This window comes from Budorcas taxicolor, chromosome 22 (genome assembly GCF_023091745.1).
Source record: "Budorcas taxicolor isolate Tak-1 chromosome 22, Takin1.1, whole genome shotgun sequence".
NCBI classification, from domain to species: Eukaryota; Metazoa; Chordata; class Mammalia; order Artiodactyla; family Bovidae; genus Budorcas; species Budorcas taxicolor.
In genome coordinates, this window is record NC_068931.1 from 7960537 (window position 1) to 7980002 (window position 19466).

The 19466-nt window shown below is 43.8% G+C and overlaps 1 protein-coding gene across 1 annotated transcript in view; it reads right to left on the minus strand.

Annotated features, from left to right (window-relative positions):
- The window catches only part of DOK6 (docking protein 6), a 391087-nt gene that overhangs the window by 56956 nt on the left and 314665 nt on the right, over nt 1-19466 (minus strand). Inside the window, exon 7 of the mRNA XM_052660529.1 lies at nt 7483-7600. Coding sequence (XP_052516489.1) covers nt 7483-7600 — 118 coding nt within the window. The remainder of the gene's footprint in view (nt 1-7482; nt 7601-19466) is intronic.

Here is a 19466-nt window from a genome sequence, read left to right on the forward strand (position 1 = left end):
TATTTGGCGGCCACGGACCCAGCGAGACTGACTCACCCGACAACGTGCAGATCACATTCTGGGAAGACACGTGGATCGTGAAGTTCCTTTCTACCACTAGTGCAGAAGTCTCTCTGTGTTTTACTTGCTGCAGGAGGCTTTCATTAACTTTGCAATTTGGAAAACATCATATCATGAAAATTTAAACAGAAGACCTCGATGGAAGCAATTTAAAAACCACGCAAACTCGAAACTGAATGGGCAGTAAAAGAGGACAGAGGGTCAGAGCCGACGAAGAGCAAGTAAATCCTTTGATTTGCCTCCCTCGTCTCCGCCAGAACTCTATTTACTATCTTGCGAAGGTTATCTCTAATTCTAATTGCCTGTTTGCATCCTGTCCTTCGGAGAAGTTGGCGCCGCGGATGCCCTTTCGGCCAACATAAACTGGCTTCTGTGTAACCAGGTGCGCTGCTGTGCTAACACTCGGGGTCTGAAGCTAATTATGGGCGATGGGCGGAGGGCGGGCTTAAGGCAGTTGAGAACTGGCACGTGAGTATTAATCAGCGTTAATGAAAGCAGAACTCCAAAGTTATCACCTTTACAAATGGCATCTCCAATGGTCCTTAGTTCAAACAGCAAAGCTGTTCAGACTGTTCAAAAATGAGTCCCAGCCTATCTCATAAAAACTGGTGCAAAAAAGGAGTCAATAAATGTATCAGGGAACGTTGACGGGTAACACCGAGTCCCCTAAGCCGGTGCACAGGGCTCATTTCCGGCCCATATTCTCGAGGCCCCTTCCATCACTGTAGCGTGTGGGAGAACTCACCCTGGAGGCGAGCGGCAGATGGAGACAGAAACCTGGCTACCAGGGGCAGGAGCCTCGGCATCTCCTGGCGCCTCCTGGGCCACCTGAGCGAGGACCAGCAGCTGCGAGCATCGGTGTCCAGGGAGAATGACGGTCCTTTAGCGAGCAGCAGACGTGCCAGCTGTTCAGGCAGGCAGCCTGGCTGTGCAGGACATGGGCCGCCGGGCCGCTGGGGCTGGGTGCTGCTCCTTGAGACACAGGCTGAGGACTGTCCTCGGGGAGCGGTATCGACGCTACCCCTCCCAATAGCTTTTCAATGCATTTTCTATGGCAACCCGCTCCGGTATTCTTCCCTGGATAATCCCATGAACAGAGGGCCCTGGCAGGTTGCAGTCTGTGGGGCCGCAAAGAGTTGGATATGACCCAGCGACTAACACTACTACTACTAAGTTTAAAGTGGGAACGCTTTTAATAAGAGGTGTAAGTAAAGATGACGTCAGCTTGATGTCTGAGGCAAACTTGATTCCTCCCATAATCTATTTAAATTCGTACTTATGGCACGTTTCTTTGTTAAATGTTGCTGCTTTTTTGTTAAATGCAGCATTTCACCATTGACCTTCAGGCTTCAGACTTTCCCCAAAGCTCTGTGCTCCAGAGCTCTGAGTGATGAAAGCCCCAAACCATTTGACATTCTCTGGGCGTCTCTGGTGGCTCAGATGGTAAAGAAACTGCCTGCAATGCAGGAGGCCCGGGTTCAAACCCTGGGTCAGGAAAATCCCTTGGAGAAGGGAATGGCAACTCACTCCAGTATTCTTGCCTGGAGAATCCTACAGACAGTGCTTGGTGGGCTATAGTCCATGGGATCACAAAGAGTCGGACATGACTGAAGCGACTGACTCTGTTCCATAATCTGTTGTGTACATAAGTAGAATTGTGATTAAAAGTCATGTTGATGTATAGCAAAAACCATCACAATATTGTAAATAATAGAGTAACTAAAAAGCCTCTTGATGAAAGTAAAAGAGGAGAGTGAAAAAGTTGGCTTGAAGCTCAACATTCACAAAAGGAAGATCATGGAATCTGGTCCCATCACTCCATGTGAATAGATGGGGAAACAGTGTCAGACTTTATTTTGGGGGGCTCCAAAATCACTGCAGATGGTGATTGCAGCCATGAAATTAAAAGATGCTTATTCCTTGGAAGAAAAGTTATGACCAACCTAGATAGCATATTCAAAAGCAGAGACATTACTTTGCCGACTAAGGTCAGTCTAGTCAAGGCTATGGTTTTTCCAGTAGTCATGTATGGATGTGAGAGTTGGACTTTGAAGAAGATCGAGCGCCGAAGAATTGATGCTTTTGAACTGTGGTGTTGGAGAAGACTCTTGAGAGTCCCTTGGAATGCAAGGAGATCCAACCAGTCCATTCTGAAGGAGATCAGCCCTGGGATTTCTTTGGAAGGAATGATGCTAAAGCTGAAACTCCAGTACTTTGGCCACCTCATGCGAAGAGTTGACTCATTGGAAAAGACTTTCATGCTAGGAGGGATTGGGGGCAGGAGGAGAAGGGGACGACAGAGGATGAGATGGCTGGATGGCATCACTGACTCAATGGACATGAGTCTGAGTGAATTCCGGGAGTTGGTGATGGACAGGGAGGCCTGGCGTGCTGCGATTCATGGGGTTGCAAAGAGTCGGACACAACTGAACGACTGAACTGAACTGAACTGAAGGACAACTCTGACCCCCTTACTGGAAGCAGCTTCCATGTCCCTTTTGTTTGTTTATCCCTGTTTTCCTTAGACTTTAATCATAAAGACTAGATCGTTAGGCAACAGTTAATATAGCTCCTGATTTCTGCTTTCCTAAATATACACCTTAGGGCTTCCCAGGTAGCACAGTGGTAAAGAATTCATCTGCTAATACAGGAGACTACGGTTTGATCCCTTGGTTAGGAAGATCCCCTGGAGAAGGAATTGGCAACCCACTCTAGAATTCTTGCCTGGAAAATTCCATGGACAAAGGAGTCCATGGGGGCTAGAATCCACGGAGTCGCAAAGAGTGGGACATGACTGAGCACACACACAAAAGTGTACACTTAATCTAGCCTGTTGATTCCTTTCCTAGATTAGAAGGAATAATTAAGTAGTTAAAGAAGCTAGGTCTCTACCCTTAGCTTCTTCTCCTTTGCAAATCCCCAGGCCGACTCTCCTGGCAAGACAGCATCCTAAGGATGATGGGGAGAAGTCAGCAGGCCTGCATGCAAGAGAACATGATGAATAATCTGACTTCCTGCCTCAATGATTAACTGAGATTGTTCCCCCTCTTTTCCCTTTAAAAGCTCTCATGGCTGAGCAGAATCTTGGGAGTTGGTTTCCAGACATGAGGCCACCATCTCCCCAGATCACCAGCTTTTCTGAATAAAGTTCTTTCTTCTCTACCGAATTCTGCTCCTCAATTTCCTGGCTGTTGAGCGGTGAGCAGCTGAACCTGTACTCGCTTACATTACGGACTTATTTTCTTTTTCTCCCTCCCTTTCTTTTTGCTTTTCTGAGTGTTTCTCATCTTCCCAACACATTTTCTGCTGAAGGCCTTAGAACTAAAATCACAGTTCTGATATGAGTGAAACAAATAGTGTGTTTTAAGCCTTCACTTTTGGACCAAGAGTTCCTTGAGACTAGAAAGAGCATCACAAGAAGGTGTAGTGACATAAATGTTTTTCATAAATGCAGAAGTTAGAGACATAGAAAAACTACCTTCTAATAATCAATCAGCCTGACTGCCCACTAAAAATCGAGAAAAGTCTTTATGAACACCCTCTGCAGGAAGGGGAATCAGAACCCATCACAGCCATTTAGGGGCAGAGATTTTCAACAGCAGCAGCCTTGGATTTAGCCACCTAAAGGTGAATTATTCTGTTTGTCAATTTTTTTTTTTTTTGACTCCAGAGAGCTAGCGTCCAACAGGGAAGCTGTAAGAGCCCACTCTTTCTGAGCGCCTAGTGGGAGATCTGGAAGATTACATTGCACCTCTTTTCCAGACATTAGAGTAAACACAGGATGTCAGTATTGATATGTCAATCTTTTAAGTCTATCTTGCCTCTACGGTTATAGAGTAGATGACAGAAATGTATACAGTAAAACCAAAGAGAGTGCAGTTTTGAGGGTGATAGGCAGCTGAAGTTACAGGTAAGTCCTGTAGAGAATGGATTTGGTTTCACACCAGGAATTTTCTTTTCCACTTCCAGTACATGTGCTGCTTATTAATGAATTCCAATCTATTAAACTTTAAGCATATTAACTTCCCCCTATTACCTTGTGAATGAAAGCCTGATGAATTGAATTCATACTGGCCTCAGCTCCACAGTGAGAATGTTCACAGTATGCTGGAAAGACCCTAATGATATTTTTAGTCCCCGATGCCACCTGCAGTTTACTCGATGATGTGTCTCCCCCCAGTGTCAGTTGTCCTCGGACTCTGGATGATCAGTGACGGCAGCTGCTTGACCATGTTCCCCTCCTTGTAAAGAGGTGGGACCACTTTAAGGAGCACAAGTGAGGACTGAGATGCAAAAAACCACACTTGTATATGTAGTTTAGTGGGATGAAGGGGTGATGAGATTGTCTTTGTTTTCCTTCTCTCTCTTTTTAAACATCTGCCTGCAATGCAGGAGACCCTGGTTCAATTCCTAGGTTGGGAAGATTCACTGGAGAAGAGATAGGCTACTCACTCCAGTATTCTTAGGCTTCCCTCGTGGCTCAGCTACTGAAGAATCCACCTGCAATGCAGGAGACCTTGGTTTGATCTCTGGGTTGGGAAGATCTGGAGAAGAGCATGACAACCCACTCCAGCACTCCAGTATTCTGGCCTGGAGAATTCCATGGGCTGTACAGTATATGCGGTCACAATGAGTCAGACACAACTGAGTGACTTTTTTCACTTTTAATTTATTTGGGCTTCTCAGCTGGCGCAGCAGTAAAGAATCCGCCTGCCAATACAGGAGATGCAAGAGACATGGGTTCGATACCTGGGTCAGGAAGATCTACATCCTGAGGAGATGGACGAGGAGGAAATGGCAACTCATTCTCTATAATATTTTTGCCTGGAAAACTCCATGGACAGAGAAGCCTGGTGGGTTACAGTCCATGGTGTTGCAGAGTTGGACATACCTGAGCACGCAGGCAAGAGGTATGCAATGCAAAAATAAATGCCCAGCAGAGTGAAATGTACTCTGCATTGAATACATTTTATAGTTATCTGATTTACAGTAATCACCTTCATCAATGCATTTTTTTTTTTTTGGGCCGGCTACAAGCAACAGCCAGAGAAGAATGTGACATTGAGATTGAAGGGGTTCAGAACAAGCCTCCCCAAAATGTTCCACTTTGGCAAGTGGATTCTTTCGAGCCAAAGACAATCAAGGCCCAGAAGACTCAGGAAGAGTTTTTAACCTCGTGCTTAATTGACTAAAAGAATCCAGACTGAGCGCCTGGCTCAGATGCAGAGCTGTTACCAGAGATAACTTTTATCAGAAGGACCAATCTGTGTGGCAGGGCAAACATCTAATTACCAAACACCTGCTCTTCTTGTCACCTGTGTCCTGCCACCCACCTCTACCCTTGGAAGCCCTAGGCCCTGTCCCTTCCCTTTGCTCAGAACACCGGATAAGCCTCAGCCACCATTCTTGGCTTTGGGTCTCATGGGAATCCCTAATGTATACCATTACATTTATTTTTCTCCTGTTAATTTCACATCAATTTAATTATTAGACCAGCCAAAGAACCCTGAAGGGTAGAAGGTATATTTCCCCTCCCCAACACAATCATCTAAATAGATCATAACTAATAAGGCATTTGAAACCCTTAACTGGAAATATTAGTGAGATAAATCATAGAGTATCTAATCACTTATTGATTCTGTTTTATTGTGTAAATCACCACTGTCCTCCAACAAGTCTCACTGCAATGTTTTCAGCAATTTCACTGCCTTCTGGTATTTTTTGTTGGGCGCTTATGACATTATTTTGGAAGTTATCCACCTAAATCTTAATACTACCTTCAGAGAAAAGTTTTCCATGTTACCATGAAAACCACAGTCTTTTATTTGCTGGAATTATAGACCAAAACCTTGTTAGAACCCAAAGTTATCAGTAGAGTTGTTCCAACCCTTTTCCAACTTATTTGTAGTAGTATTTCTACAACTTATTTGTAGTAGCTTAGAGATTTAGTTGTTTTTGTTTTCTTCTTTGAATATTCCATATTTTTAGTTTTCTTCTATTGAATATTTACAGATATATGATTACATTTAAATAAAAATAAATTTATATTAAAAGCATATTTTCTAATTATTTCTAACCACAGGAACAAGCAAGATGAATTTTACAAGATCACGACTCAGGCAATTTAAGTGTGTAGTGCTGGCATTTCTGGAGGGAACCAATGGAATGAGAAGCACGTCTTCTCTGATTCATGAACTGTCAGAGCAGTTTCCCCTCCCTTTCCCAGTCCTCTAGTCCTTATCCTATTAAAGATCTTCTCATACAAATAAATAATACAAAAAATAATCACGACCTGTTAAATACAGCAGTCAAGCTGGTGGTAAGACAGTTCATTTAAAATATCAAATGCAATTATCTTCCATAAATGACTAAAATGGTTCTGCTTTTTCCTGCAGACTGTATCTTAATCATTCATTCCCACTCATTGAATCTCATTATTCTAGGTCTGAAACTCTGGCAAGCAAATATTGCTTAAAAAATAACACTATTTCAGGTTGTTTGTCACCATTTTTTTCCTCTCAAAACATTTAGTGTTGTTAATATGAGCAAAAGTTAATGCATAAAAAGAAGAATATTCTGATTGCCTAATTACGTTGAAGGTTATAACGGTCATTCCTTCACCTGATATTTACTGGGTAGCTCCTACATTCAAGCCTCTTGTGCTCAAAAAAAAGTTTGTCTGATGAGAGTTTTCAGCTGTGTGTGTTTGGTTTTGTTTTAAGCCTTATTTTCCCTAGTTCCTGCTTCCTTTTGTCTTGGTCAGTTATTAGTTTCTTGCAGCTGAATATTTTATTTGAAGGATAAGTTTATTCATTAAGGACAGAAGGGAAGAAACAGGAAGAGAACTGTGGAAGCTGAGTTCTGCTGTTATTGATCAAATACCTGCCACTGTTAATCTGATTCATCTGCACGTCTATGCAGTCAATCAACCATTTACCATTAGGAAAAATACAGAAGCAACGGATTTACACTCCTCTTCTCCTGCCCTGCTCCCTCCCAAATGGTTTCCACATCAGCCTTAAAACTATGAGAGTTCACGGAGCATCTCATGACGAAGCCAGCAGTCAGCCTCCTGAACAGAGAGTCAACCCTCTTATGGCAAAAAGATGCTAAGAGGCAAACCCTTTGTAAGACACAGCAGGAAACAGACCCTGGTAGTAGCCACTTTTAGCTTCTGACAATGTTTGTATCATTTTTTTCAGTTCCACTCCTTCGCCAAAGCAGTTCCTCGGCCCTTGGTTAGCTTTGGGATAATTTTTACCATGAGTCTATGAAATAATAATTTTAGAAAAGCCACGGTAAGTCTCAGAGCTCCCACTTTGGGCGGGGAAAGCAGATAAATGAAAATGGAGGAGAAGCAAGCAGGGCAAATACAAAGCAAACTGCGTGGCTCCTGGTTTCACCCCCAGGAAGCCCACTTGCCTTGCAAACTGTAGATTTCTCCAACGCTGCTCTGCCGGGTGATGTGGTGCCAGTAGGCGCTGCGAGGAAGAGAGATCGATTTGGATAACGTCATGGGTTCCGTCAAGCTTGTCTGGAGCTAAAAGAAAAAGAAACTGTGTCTCAGGCTTTACTTAAAATATGCAATTGAAATCGGCTCTTGAAAAAGTTCAGGGTTAAATATGAGTGACATATAATAGACTCTGTTACAGGTTCGTGCATAACATGCTGTTTCAAGATATCATTGGGGGGTGGGCTGTGCTGGGCGGGCTTGAAGGATCTTAGTTCCCTGACTGGGGATTGAACCCGGGGCCACCGCAGTGAAAGTGCTGAGTCCTAACCACTGGATCGCCAGGGAAGTCCCAAGATCATCATTTTCAAGTAAGGAAAATCGTGACTTAAAAAAATATGAAATGAACACTTGTAAACAATTGATCTCATTAATTCAGAAGTGAAGTGAAGTCGTTTAGTCGTGTCCGACTCTTTGCGACCCCGTGGACTATAGCCCACCAGGCTCCTCCGTCCATGGGATTCTCCAGGCAAGAGTACTGGAGGGGGTTGCCATTTCCGTCTCCAGGGGATCTTCCCAATCCAGGGATCGAACCCAGGTCTCCTGCATCGTAGTCAGACGCTTTAACCTCTGAGCCACCAGGGAAGCCAAAGTTGGTCAGGAACGCGGGTGAAGAACCACAGTGGTGATCCATTCTATTCCACCAGATAAGTTTATCTACATTTCTATAAGCGAGAATTACCTGCATGACTATCAGCGCTCTACAGTTTACTGGACTGTAAAATAACTCAACAAATGGAGGTGCAACCCCTATCAGAAACAGATGCCCAAAATAGTGGCAAACGCAAGATAGCATTTCCTTTTCACCCATGTGAGTGTCTGTTGGGCTGCACCCCCAGACCTATTCTAGGCTGAAGAAAGAGCCCAGAGTCAGAGACATCAGCGGTTTAAAGGCCACAGTCCCCAACCTTTTTGGCACCAGGACCGATTTCCTGGAAGAGAATTTTCCCACAGATGGAGTGGGGCAGATGGTTTGGGGATGGTTCAAATACATTACATTTATTGTGCATTTTATTCCTATAGTTATTACAACAGCCCCACCTCAGAGCATCAGGCATTCGATCCCAGAGTTTGAGGGGCCTTGGTTTAACGGATGGGGAAGCTCACATGTTGGAAGCAAGGTCCTGGAGTGACCCCCCACCGTGCGGGGCGAATACAGCAGCAGTGTTTGCTGGGGAGGGTCGGAGATCGCCAGTTACAGTGGGATGGACGTCAGGAAGGCTTGTTAGTTACCAGGGTAACCAGCAGAGGCGCCAGAGGCTCCTCAGCACCCCTTTGATTAGGGCAAGCACCAGGGGGCGCTGGGGTGGGCGTCCCAGGTGACTCTAGTGGTAAAGAACCCATCTGCCAAGGCAGGAGACTCAGGTTCCATCCCTGGGTCGGGAAGATCCCCTGGAGGGCATGGTAACCCACTCCAGTATTCTTCCCTGGTGAATTTCCACCCTCCATAGGGTCGCAAAGGGTCGGACAAAACTGAATTGACTTAGCACAGGGCCTGGGGCAAGTGCTTAGGCAGGTCAGTTATGCGAGCAGATTGTAGGTGAAGCAGACACCAGCCAGGCAGGGGACGGACGGAGAGCAAGAGGACAGCCATGCTGAGGAGCCTGACCACACAGCATCGTCCGTTGTTCCTGACACCCGCTCCCAGCCTCGCCCCATGGCTCCTTCCTCAAACAGACCTTATTCCTCACTCCTTCAATAGAAAAAGTGCTTTCCCTGAGAAGTTCTGTGATAAAAGGGTGCTGCGTGCCTGGGTGCTCAGCTGCTTCAATCGTGTCTGACTCTTTGTGACCCCATGGACTGTAGCCCGCCAGGCTCCTCTGTCCATGGGATTCTCCAGGCAAGAATACTGCAGTGGGTTGCCCTGCCCTCCTCAAAGGGATGGTATCTTTTCTGATTTGAAAGATAAACTTAAGGTTAGTGACAGAGATCCACACAACATCACATCAGGTGATGCTCAGACACATGATTAGTTCAAAGAGAATGATACTTTACATTGCATTTTTAAGAAGAAATTCATTGTTACTGATTCAGAAGTCCTAGAAATGGTTTTGTTTGGCCTTGGCACACATTTCTCTGATGTAATCTGAGTCAATGTGCACTTTCTGACAATGGGTGATCCTCTAATTAATAACACTGCACATGTCCCCTTTATTTAGTGACTGACTCCTGGCAAAACTGGGAGTCATAAGGTCGCCTTGGAGTCCCATTTGCTCGCTGGTGGGGGACCCTGCCCCATGGGGCTTGGATGTCTGCATCCGGAGTCACTGCCCTTCCGAGAAGGTGCCGTCCAGAGTCCCTGATATGATAAGTTAACAACAGGGCCTTAAAGCCACATAAAACTAGAAAGGTTTTAAATTTTAACTGAAGATGAAGCCACAGGATTGGAACGTATTTGTTTGATTTCACTTTTTAGTAGGGAGGACTGCTGTGTCTTGCCCTAGAAGTGCCCTACTTGGTGAATCTGAGAGCCTAACTCTCTTGAAGGTCTTTTTCTTTTCTATAAAGGAGGGCTCCAAACATAGCAACAATGCAGCCAATTTTTCAAAATCTTTCTTTTTTATTATGAAACGGGGATACTAACACACTGACACGCCATGGTTGGTAGACGGGGGGTATAAGTGCTGTGCTAAGTCCCTCCAGTCGTGTCTGACTCTTTGTGACCCCATGGCCTTCCCTGGTGACTGAAATGGTAAAGAATTTGAAGCAGCTGCAATGCGGGAGACCCGGGTTCAATCTCTGGGTTGGGAAGATCCCCTGGAGAAGCGCATGGCAACCCACTCCAGTATTCATGTCGTGAGAATCTCATGGACAGAGAAGCCTGGCGGGTCACAGTCCATGGGATTGCAGAGTTGGATACGACTGAAGCACTTAAAGTGAAAGTGTTAGTCCCTCAGCTGTGTCCGACTCTTTGGGACCCCATGGACTGTAGCCCATCAGGCTCCTCCATCCATGGGATTCTCCAGGCAAGAATACTAGAGTGGGTTGCCATGCGCTTCTCCAGGGGATCTTCCCAACCCAGAGACTGAACCCCTGTTTCTTAAGTCTCCTGCATTGACAGGTGGGTTCTTTACCACTAGCGCCACCTCGGCTGTTAGGGAGAAGCCAAAACGTCTGGGTCACAGAAGGGCAGTGGAGGACTGATAAAGTGACGAAGACAAAGTAAAGTCGCTCAGTCGTGCCCGACTCTGCGACCCCATGGACAGTAGCCTGCACCAGGCTCCTCCGTCCATGGGATTTTCTTGGCAAGAGTACAGAGTGGGTTGCCATTTCCTTCTCCAGGGAATCTTCCCAACCCAGGGATCGAACCCAGGTCTCCTGCCTTGTAGACAGATGCTTTACCATCTGAGCCACCAGGGAAGTTCTTGACAAGGTACTGAAGACCACTGCAAATTATTGGAAAGCCTGCATTCAGAAACAGGGCATCTAGGTTCCAACCTTTCATGCCTGGGCTGGCTGGCGACTGCTCTGACTGATAAGGTGTGGTACTGTGACACTGTCCGTTTCAGGCACGCCCTTTAAGACCCCGAAGGCAGTCTCTTCTTGCCTCCCTTGTTCTGGGTCACCAGGTGAGCCTCACTGCTCTGAGGCTGTCGTGGGCTGAGGAAGCCCCAGCTCACTGTGTCCACAGGCCATGTAAATCGTGGTTTGACTCCCAGAAATCCAACTACTTTCATCTTACAGATGGAAAAATCCAAGTCCAGGAAAATTCAGGGATTTGCTCCAGGTAAAATCCTGCGTGCAGAACCCGCAACAGAAAACAGTTCTCCAGACTTCTGAGTCCACGGCTCTTTATCCCATTTATATGCTGATCTCTCCTGGGAAGGCGAGCTTCCTCCCGCATGAATGACATGTGACAACACAGCCTTGTGTTTTGAGAGGATTTTTGCTGCCAAGAAGCAGCAGGAAGGGCCTGACCACTGATGTGATTTTTGTGATTTCACTGATGTGATTTCCCAGCACCTGTTCCCATTTTACTATTTTCCAGCTTATACCACTGCCTCCTGCAATTTCCCTTCGCTGTTCTGGGACCCTGCTGGCCCTTATGATAAAACTTAATGCTTATTTGTGTTCACCTACATAAAATTCATGTGTATTTTTAAAAAAAACTGTTAAAAATCAATTTCCCTTTTTGCTGACTCTCCCTAATTATTGTCTTGAATTTAAAAAAATCATATTAGGACGAAAGTTACCATTTATAGATGAGCAGTTAGGAGGCATTCTCTATGTGCCTTGACCTATGCAAATTGGTTTCACAGGTTATCTCCTTTAATATCCACATAAATTATCAACAAATGTACTATCTGACTTTTACAGACAAAGGAGATGGGGCCCTGGGGGGTCATGGGACTTGTTCACGGTGCCACAGCCAGTGCGCGATGCCTCTGGGGCTTGGAGCCCATGACATCCTTCCCTCTTTACCATAGTTCATTGTAAAATAATTGATTGGAAACTTCCTATTCAAAAAGCAGGTAAGATGAGAATTACACCAGTTGGGTCAATTCCACTGGACTGAGGCAGGAACGTGAGCGCCTCTCTCCTATGTTCAAAAATAGAAGACCACGATTTGTGTGGCAGAGTCACAGAGCTAAGCCCACTGGCTTTGTGGTCTGCAACTTGTTATCAAAGATCAACACCACAGTCGCCTAGCCATTTGACTTCAGGCAAGGTATGTAAACTTTTTTTTTCCCCAAGATTCAATTTTTCCTTATCTCTAAATTAAAGATAAGACACATTAATACAATGTGCCTTCAGTGTTGTTGTAAATATCTTATATGATGCTTTTAGTATGAAAAGCACACTCATGTCCAAAGCGCTCAGTGAAGACCACCAATCTAAGTCTAAGAGCTCAACAGAAGTAAAAAAAACTCAGTCCACCCTCTCCTTCCCCTGCTGTATTTGTAAGTCCACCAGTTCAGTTCAGTCGCTCAGTCGTGTCTGACTCTTTGCGACCCCATGAATCTCAGCACGCCAGGCCTCCCTGTCCATCACCAACTCCCGGAGTTCACTCAGGTTCACGTCAGTCGAGTCAGTGACGCTATCCAGCCATCTCATCCTCTGTCGTCCCCTTCTCCTCCTGCCCCCAATCCCTCCCAGCATCAGAGTCTTTTCCAATGAGTCAACTCTTCGCATGAGGTGCCCAAAGTACTGGAGTTTCAGCTTTAGCATCATTCCTTCCAAAGAAATCCCAGGGCTGATCTCCTTCAGAATGGACTGGTTGGATCTCCTTGCAGTCCAAGGGACTCTCAAGAGTCTTCTCCAACACCACAGTTCAAAAGCATCAATTCTTCAGTGCTCAGCCTTCTTCACAGTCCAACTCTCACATCCATACATGACCACAGGAAAAACCATAGCCTGGACTAGACGGATAGACATGCAGCTTTGGAGAAGGCAATGGCACCCCACTCCAGTACTCTTACTTGGAAAAATCCCATGGATGGAGAAGCCTGGTGGGCTGCAGTCCATGGGTTCGCTGAGTCGGATACAACTGAGCGACTTCACTTTCACTTTTCACTTTCATGCATTGGAGAAGGCAATAGCAACCCACTCCAGTGTTCTTGCCTGGAGAATCCCAGGGACAGGGGAGCCTGGTGGGCTGCCGTCTGTGGGGTTGCACAGAGCCGGACACGACTGAAGCGACATAGCAGCAACAGCAGCAGCAGCAGACATGCATCTTATCAGAAACACATAACCCAATCAAAAAATGGGTGTAAACAGACATTTCTCCAACAAAGACATACAGATGGCCAACATACATAAAAAAGATGCTCAAAATCGCTCATTATTCGAGATCTGTAAATCAAAACTACAATGAGGTAACACCTCGCAGCCATGAAAATGGTCATCATCAAAAAATGACAAACAAAAAATGCTGGAAAGGATGTGGAGATAAAGGGAAAACCATCTTGCACAGTTGGTAGGAATGGAAATTGATACAGCCACTCTGGAGGATCCTTAAAATACTAGGAATAAAGCTACCATATGACCCAGCAATCCCACTACTGGGCATGTACCCCGAGAAAACCAGTCTTCAAAAAGACACAGCTTCTCTGTATGATGAAGAGTTAAAACATGCCTCACATGGGCACATATGTTGACCACGCCCTGGTTTGTCTGAGACAAGGGGAATGGGTGGAGAAACCCTGTAGATGAGACGCAGGGCAGAAATCCAGGTGGTGGGGCAGAGTGTTCATGTGACGTGGGACATGCTGGTCAGTGTAAGAAAAAAACATGCTGCTTCATAAGGAAAAGCTCAACACCAGTGCACTCCCTCAAGATCAGTTAGTTTTGTTTGTTCTTGGAAAAGAGCTCATGAAACTCGAAAGCTGCACAGAAATCGAAGCCCAGGAGACCGTCCGCCAGCCAAGCTTGGCACTGTTAGGGTTCTGCCAGTTCTCTGGAGCTCGAAAGTTTATGGATGACGGGCTTCTCAAAGACTTGACTTAATTCTCAGTAGGGGACACACTCTTAATCTTCCATTTTATTCAACATAAATGGGAAAAAAATAGAAGACACCTTGCTGAGTGCTGCTAAGTCGCTTCAGTGTGTCCGACTCTGTGCGACCCCATAGACGGCAGCCCATCAGGCTCCCCCGTCCCTGGGATTCTCCAGGCAAGAACACTGGAGTGGGTTGCCATTTCCTTCTCCAATGCATGAAAGTGAAAAGTGAAAGTGAAGTCACTCAGTCGTGTCCGACCCTTAGCGACCCCATGGACTTGTAGCCTACCAGGCTCCTCCATCCATGGGATTTTCCAGGCAAGAGTACTGGAGTGTGTTGCCATTGCCTTCTCCTTGCTGAGTATAAATGCTCACAAATAAAACGTAGTTTATATGGTTGTGTATTGGAAGTTGTTAGGTGACGTTTAAAATTGGACTTTGTAGGATAGTATTTTCATTAACTTGAAACAAAATAGATGTCATCAGTACATATTTTAAACCGCATATTGACCAAAATACTTTCACAGGGTGTGAAAGAAAGCTGGACTTTGGAATAACAGCAGAAATTATTACAAACATCTACATAAATACTTTGAATGCCACTCTAACCAATACTCAGTAAAGTTTTTTTTTTTTTTTTTTTTAATGTTTATCAGCTTGCATCTTCTGCATCCTTTTTTTTCTTTATGGCATTTTGTTGTTGTTTTAATGTTTAGTTTTAGGCCATGCCATGCAGCACATGAGATCTTAGTTCCCCAACCAGGGATGGGATTCATGCTCCTGGAGTGGGAGCTCACAGTCTTAATCACAGGCCCACCAGGGAAGTCCCAGTAATGCTTTTAAGAATAAGTATTCTTTATCTATCTATCATCTGTAAGCAGATACATTTACAGAGCTACCCTTTGAATCTAAGGAAAATGACGAATACATTAAATTAAAACATTAATTAAACATTAAATTTCATAGGTGTTTTAAATAAAAGTTTTGCTGTCATTTGATTTTGAAGTATATGGAGGCTGTAATATGTGTATGTAATTAATTTCCAGTGTATGCATATAGTGAATTCTGGGATGAACTTTTAAAACTTTACCCATTTAAAAAGAAAGGTTTTCCTTTTGCCATGTTATGAATTACCTCATAATTACTGAGCTTTCACTAAAGACCAGGTGGTAGCCTGACCCTCTGAAGTGGATATTATTGCTCCTCTTCCTTCTTTTAAGGAGAGGTAGCCAAGACACAGCGAAGGTAAGTGACTTGCAGGAGGTCACACAGCTCTGCTGGTCTTTCCCTAGAGTCTCCCTGGTTACCGACCATGCTGTGCAGCTTCCACATAGTGTGTGTGCATCCAGGGATTGACAACTATGCTCACATTCTTTAACTGCAGCCTGAATGATCTTCTCATGCAATTCTTACATCAATTTCTTAGATTTTAGTGTGTCCCTACCAGCCTACTCCCCCACACCCATTTTACAGCGTTGTCTCCAAGAGGAGTCGGTCTGATTCTTTGGGTTGTATGCATATATGTCATATATGTTTGTATGCTGAGTCATTTTGACTGACTTTTGAAATGGTTTTTTTTTTTTTTTTTTCCTCTCTTAAGGATATTACTCTTGTAATTGGGGCTTTCCTGGTGGCTCACTGGGTAAAGAATCTGCCTGCCAAGCAGGAGACTTGGGTTCGATCCCTGGGTTGTGAAGATCTGGAGAAGGAAATGGCAACCCACTCCAGTATTCTTGCTTGGAGAATCCCATGGACAAGAGGAGTCTGGTGGGCTACAGTCCCCAGAGTCGAAAAGAGTTGGACACGACTCAGTGACAAAACAACAACACTCCTGTAATTGCCAAGAGCAGACTGTATGCCTCTGAATAAGTAAGACTACTATAGTTTAAAGAAATGAAAAAGAACAATATTTGTAGATTTCTCTACTACTGTTCTATTCTAGCAATATAAATAAAAGAAACAAAATTGTGTCTTTTTAAACACAGTTGAACTTTTTAATGTTAAACATTAATTTTCCTCATACCTTATAATTGTAATCAAGTTGATTATATGTTATACATATATGATATATAATACATTTTTTGAAGTGACATCTAGAGTCATAGCAACTTCTAAAGAAAAACAAAACACACAATCTAAATAAAATTTTGACCATCACACTATGTCTCAGCATGATGTATTAGAAAAATTACATACTGCCTTCCTGTCATTTCCATCTCATTTGTGTATTTATTGCAGATAGAAATTAGTATTTTCTTTGTTTTTGTTTAGAAACTAATTTTCCTTTAGTGTTCTGAAACATCAGGAACACAGGCCCACTTTAGTTATCAACTATAATAATTTGTTCTAACTGAGCTTGTGTTAGTTTAATCAGTGTCGGCCAATCAGTAAAAGAAAATTTCACAAAAATGCAAACAGCATTTCCCAGCAGGGAACTGGTCATTGTCAGTAATAATGAAGGCTCTTGTCTGCTGGTTAATAATTGATAATACTGAGCAAGAGAGTCAAGAATAGAATTTTGAAGAAAGAATTCACAAGCAGATGTTCCTATATTTTGGTTGTAATATACCATTTGCCATCATAAATCACACATTTAAGCAACTTATAGAATTTCATAACATTCTATGACTAAACCTAGAAAAGAGATTGCAAAAAATGTTAACATTTTCCTGTCTATAGCTTATAAGATTATTTTGCTTCCAAATTCTTCACCTTTTCAGTATGGGAGAACTAGTTTTTTTTCCCCTCATAGCTGATAGAGATTCACATAAAATGCAGGTATGAAGAATGCTGTCACTCAAAAGAAAGCCAAACTGCCCAGGACAGGTCCCATTCTGGAAGCTTTCCTATTTCTTCAAAATGTATAAATGGGCACACGGTACTCTCCGCCTTGTTAGACAGGGACTCGAAAAGAACTGAAAGATATAATTTAGTGCCAGTTGGGAATAACAGTTTAGAGTCTTCAGAATACTTACGACAAGTATTATGGTATTTTATAGACTCCAGGATGCCATCATTAGAAAGACACATGATTTTATGGAGCACTAGGAAAGAACAGTGCTGCTAATTAAACCGTTAACTCTCATCTGACTTGAGAGACATTAAACTGTGAAAAAGATACCCAGCTTGGAGTTCATGCCGTGGAATAGCATTTCCTTGGTCATACAGCTCCTTAGACAAGAACTATTTCATAGGCTGGTAGCAGTGAATACCTGGGTAAGATCAGTGATCATGTATAAATCTGGAAGGGCAAATACACTAACTTCGAGTCACAGTCTAAGTCAGTTGTACATGAAACAACTTCGTTCTCCCCTCTCCCCTTGCCCTCCTCTGAGGCAGGTGGCATTAGACCTACTACGTGCCAATGGGGTGGCTGGAGAGACAGACAGTGCTGCCTCCACACCAGAAATTTCTTTTCATCTTACATTATAAAGGGAAATAAGATCATTTGTTTTTAAATGCTTACTGTTCAAAAGGCTTACTGTTTGGGGAACAGTAAAAGTTTCTAGTTTGTTAAATGTGTGACTTTAACTCTCTTTTATTTCTAGTAACAAAAGCAAGTAAAATGACAGATCTTAGAGAAAGAAAACTATTTGTTTTCTAGGAAGGACATTTTACGTGAGACTTATGTTGTTCTTCTCCATCCACTGGAGCTTAGGAAGACCACAGAAGTGACAATTTTGGACAGTAGCCCCTTTAAGTCCTGCCAGTGGTGTTTTTTAGGCATTACCAGTGGTTTGCTATCTTGCTCATATTCAACACCACCAATGCTGTAAAAAGCCTCTTGATAAAAGTGAAAGTGGAGAGTGAAAAAGTTGGCTTAAAGCTCAACATTCAGAAAGCGAAGATCATGGCATCTGGTCCCATTACTTCAAGGCAAATACATGGGGAAACGGTGGAAACAGGGTCAGATTTTATTTTGGGGGGCTCCAAAATCATTGCAGATGGTGATTGCAGCCATGAAATTAAAAGATGCTTACTCCTTGGAAGAAAAGTTATGACCAACCTAGATAGCATATTCAAAAGCAGAGACATTACTTTGCCAACAAAGGTCCATCTAGTCAAGGCTATGGTTTTTCCAGTGGTCATGTATGGATGTGAGAGTTGGGCTGTGAAGAAGGCTGAGCGCCAAAGAATTGATGCTTTTGAACTATAGTGTTGGAGAAGACTCTTGCGAGTCCCGGACTGCAAGGAGATCCAACCACTCCATTTCTGAAGGAGATCAGCCCTGGGATTTCTTTGGAGAGAATGATGCTAAAGCTGAAACTCCAGTACTTTGGGCACCTCATGTGAAGAGCTGACTCATTGGAAAAGACTCTGATGCTAGGAGGGATTGGGGGCAGGAGGAGAAGGGGACGGCAGAGGATGAGATGGCTGGATGGCATCACTGGCTCGATGGACATGAGTCTAAGTGAACTCCGGGAGTTGGTGATGGACAGGGAGGCCTGGCATGCTGCGATTCATGGGGTCGCAAAGAGTCGGACACAACTGAGTGACTGAACTGAACTGATGCTGTTTGTCCTTAAATTGTGCACAGAGCTTTTCAGGTGATGAGGAAGCAAGAATGACTGAAAAGAGGAGCATTCCAGACACTGTGTTTTTAAAGGACAAACTGTAACTTTTATTATGGGGGGTTCTTTGCTTTTAAATCACATTGCTACAAAGTTAGAAATGACTATCCCCTCTTCCTTCACTTATTTTTGATAAACTATAAGGGAAAATCCGTGTTTTGAAAATTTCATTTATGTCTTCTCATCATGTCCCTGTGGACATTTCATAGCACTTGTAAAGCTTAAGAACATACAAAGCAAATTAAAACAAGAAGTTTCTTTTATATTATTTGTGTTTGTGTGTATAGTTTTATGTGTATGTGTGTAACAGATCCATTGAAATCCAAAATTAAATTATTTCAGGGCCTTTGAGGTCTTGTCGACGATGAGGTCAGCCTACACTCACCCTCCACGGGCAGGGCCATGCAAGCACCTTTGACATGCGTGTTTTGATGAATGGCTGTTATCACCGAAACAATGAAAACTTTCCTTGAAAATGCTGCACATGCAAAGTGGAGCACCTTTGTTTTTGACAACAGAATTAGAAGAACTTGGAGTGTTTTATCTAAGATTATGACCTCCATGAAAGTGAAAGTAAAAGTGAAGTCACTCAGTCATGTCCGACTCTTTGCGACCCCGTGGACGGTAACCTATCAGGCTCCAAGGTCCATGGGATTTTCTAGACAAGAATACTGGAGTGGGCTGCCATTTCCTTTTCCAGGGGATCTTCCCAATCCAGGGATCAAACCAGGGTCTCCTGCATTGCAGACAGACGCTTTACCATCTGAGCCACTAGGGAAGCCCAATAGAAACAAATTCGAGAGGTGCCATTGGTTTAAATATGTAGCTTTAATAATTTCCCCTGTGTTCTCAAATAATTTCAAAGTTGGTAGTCACACTTTTTCACC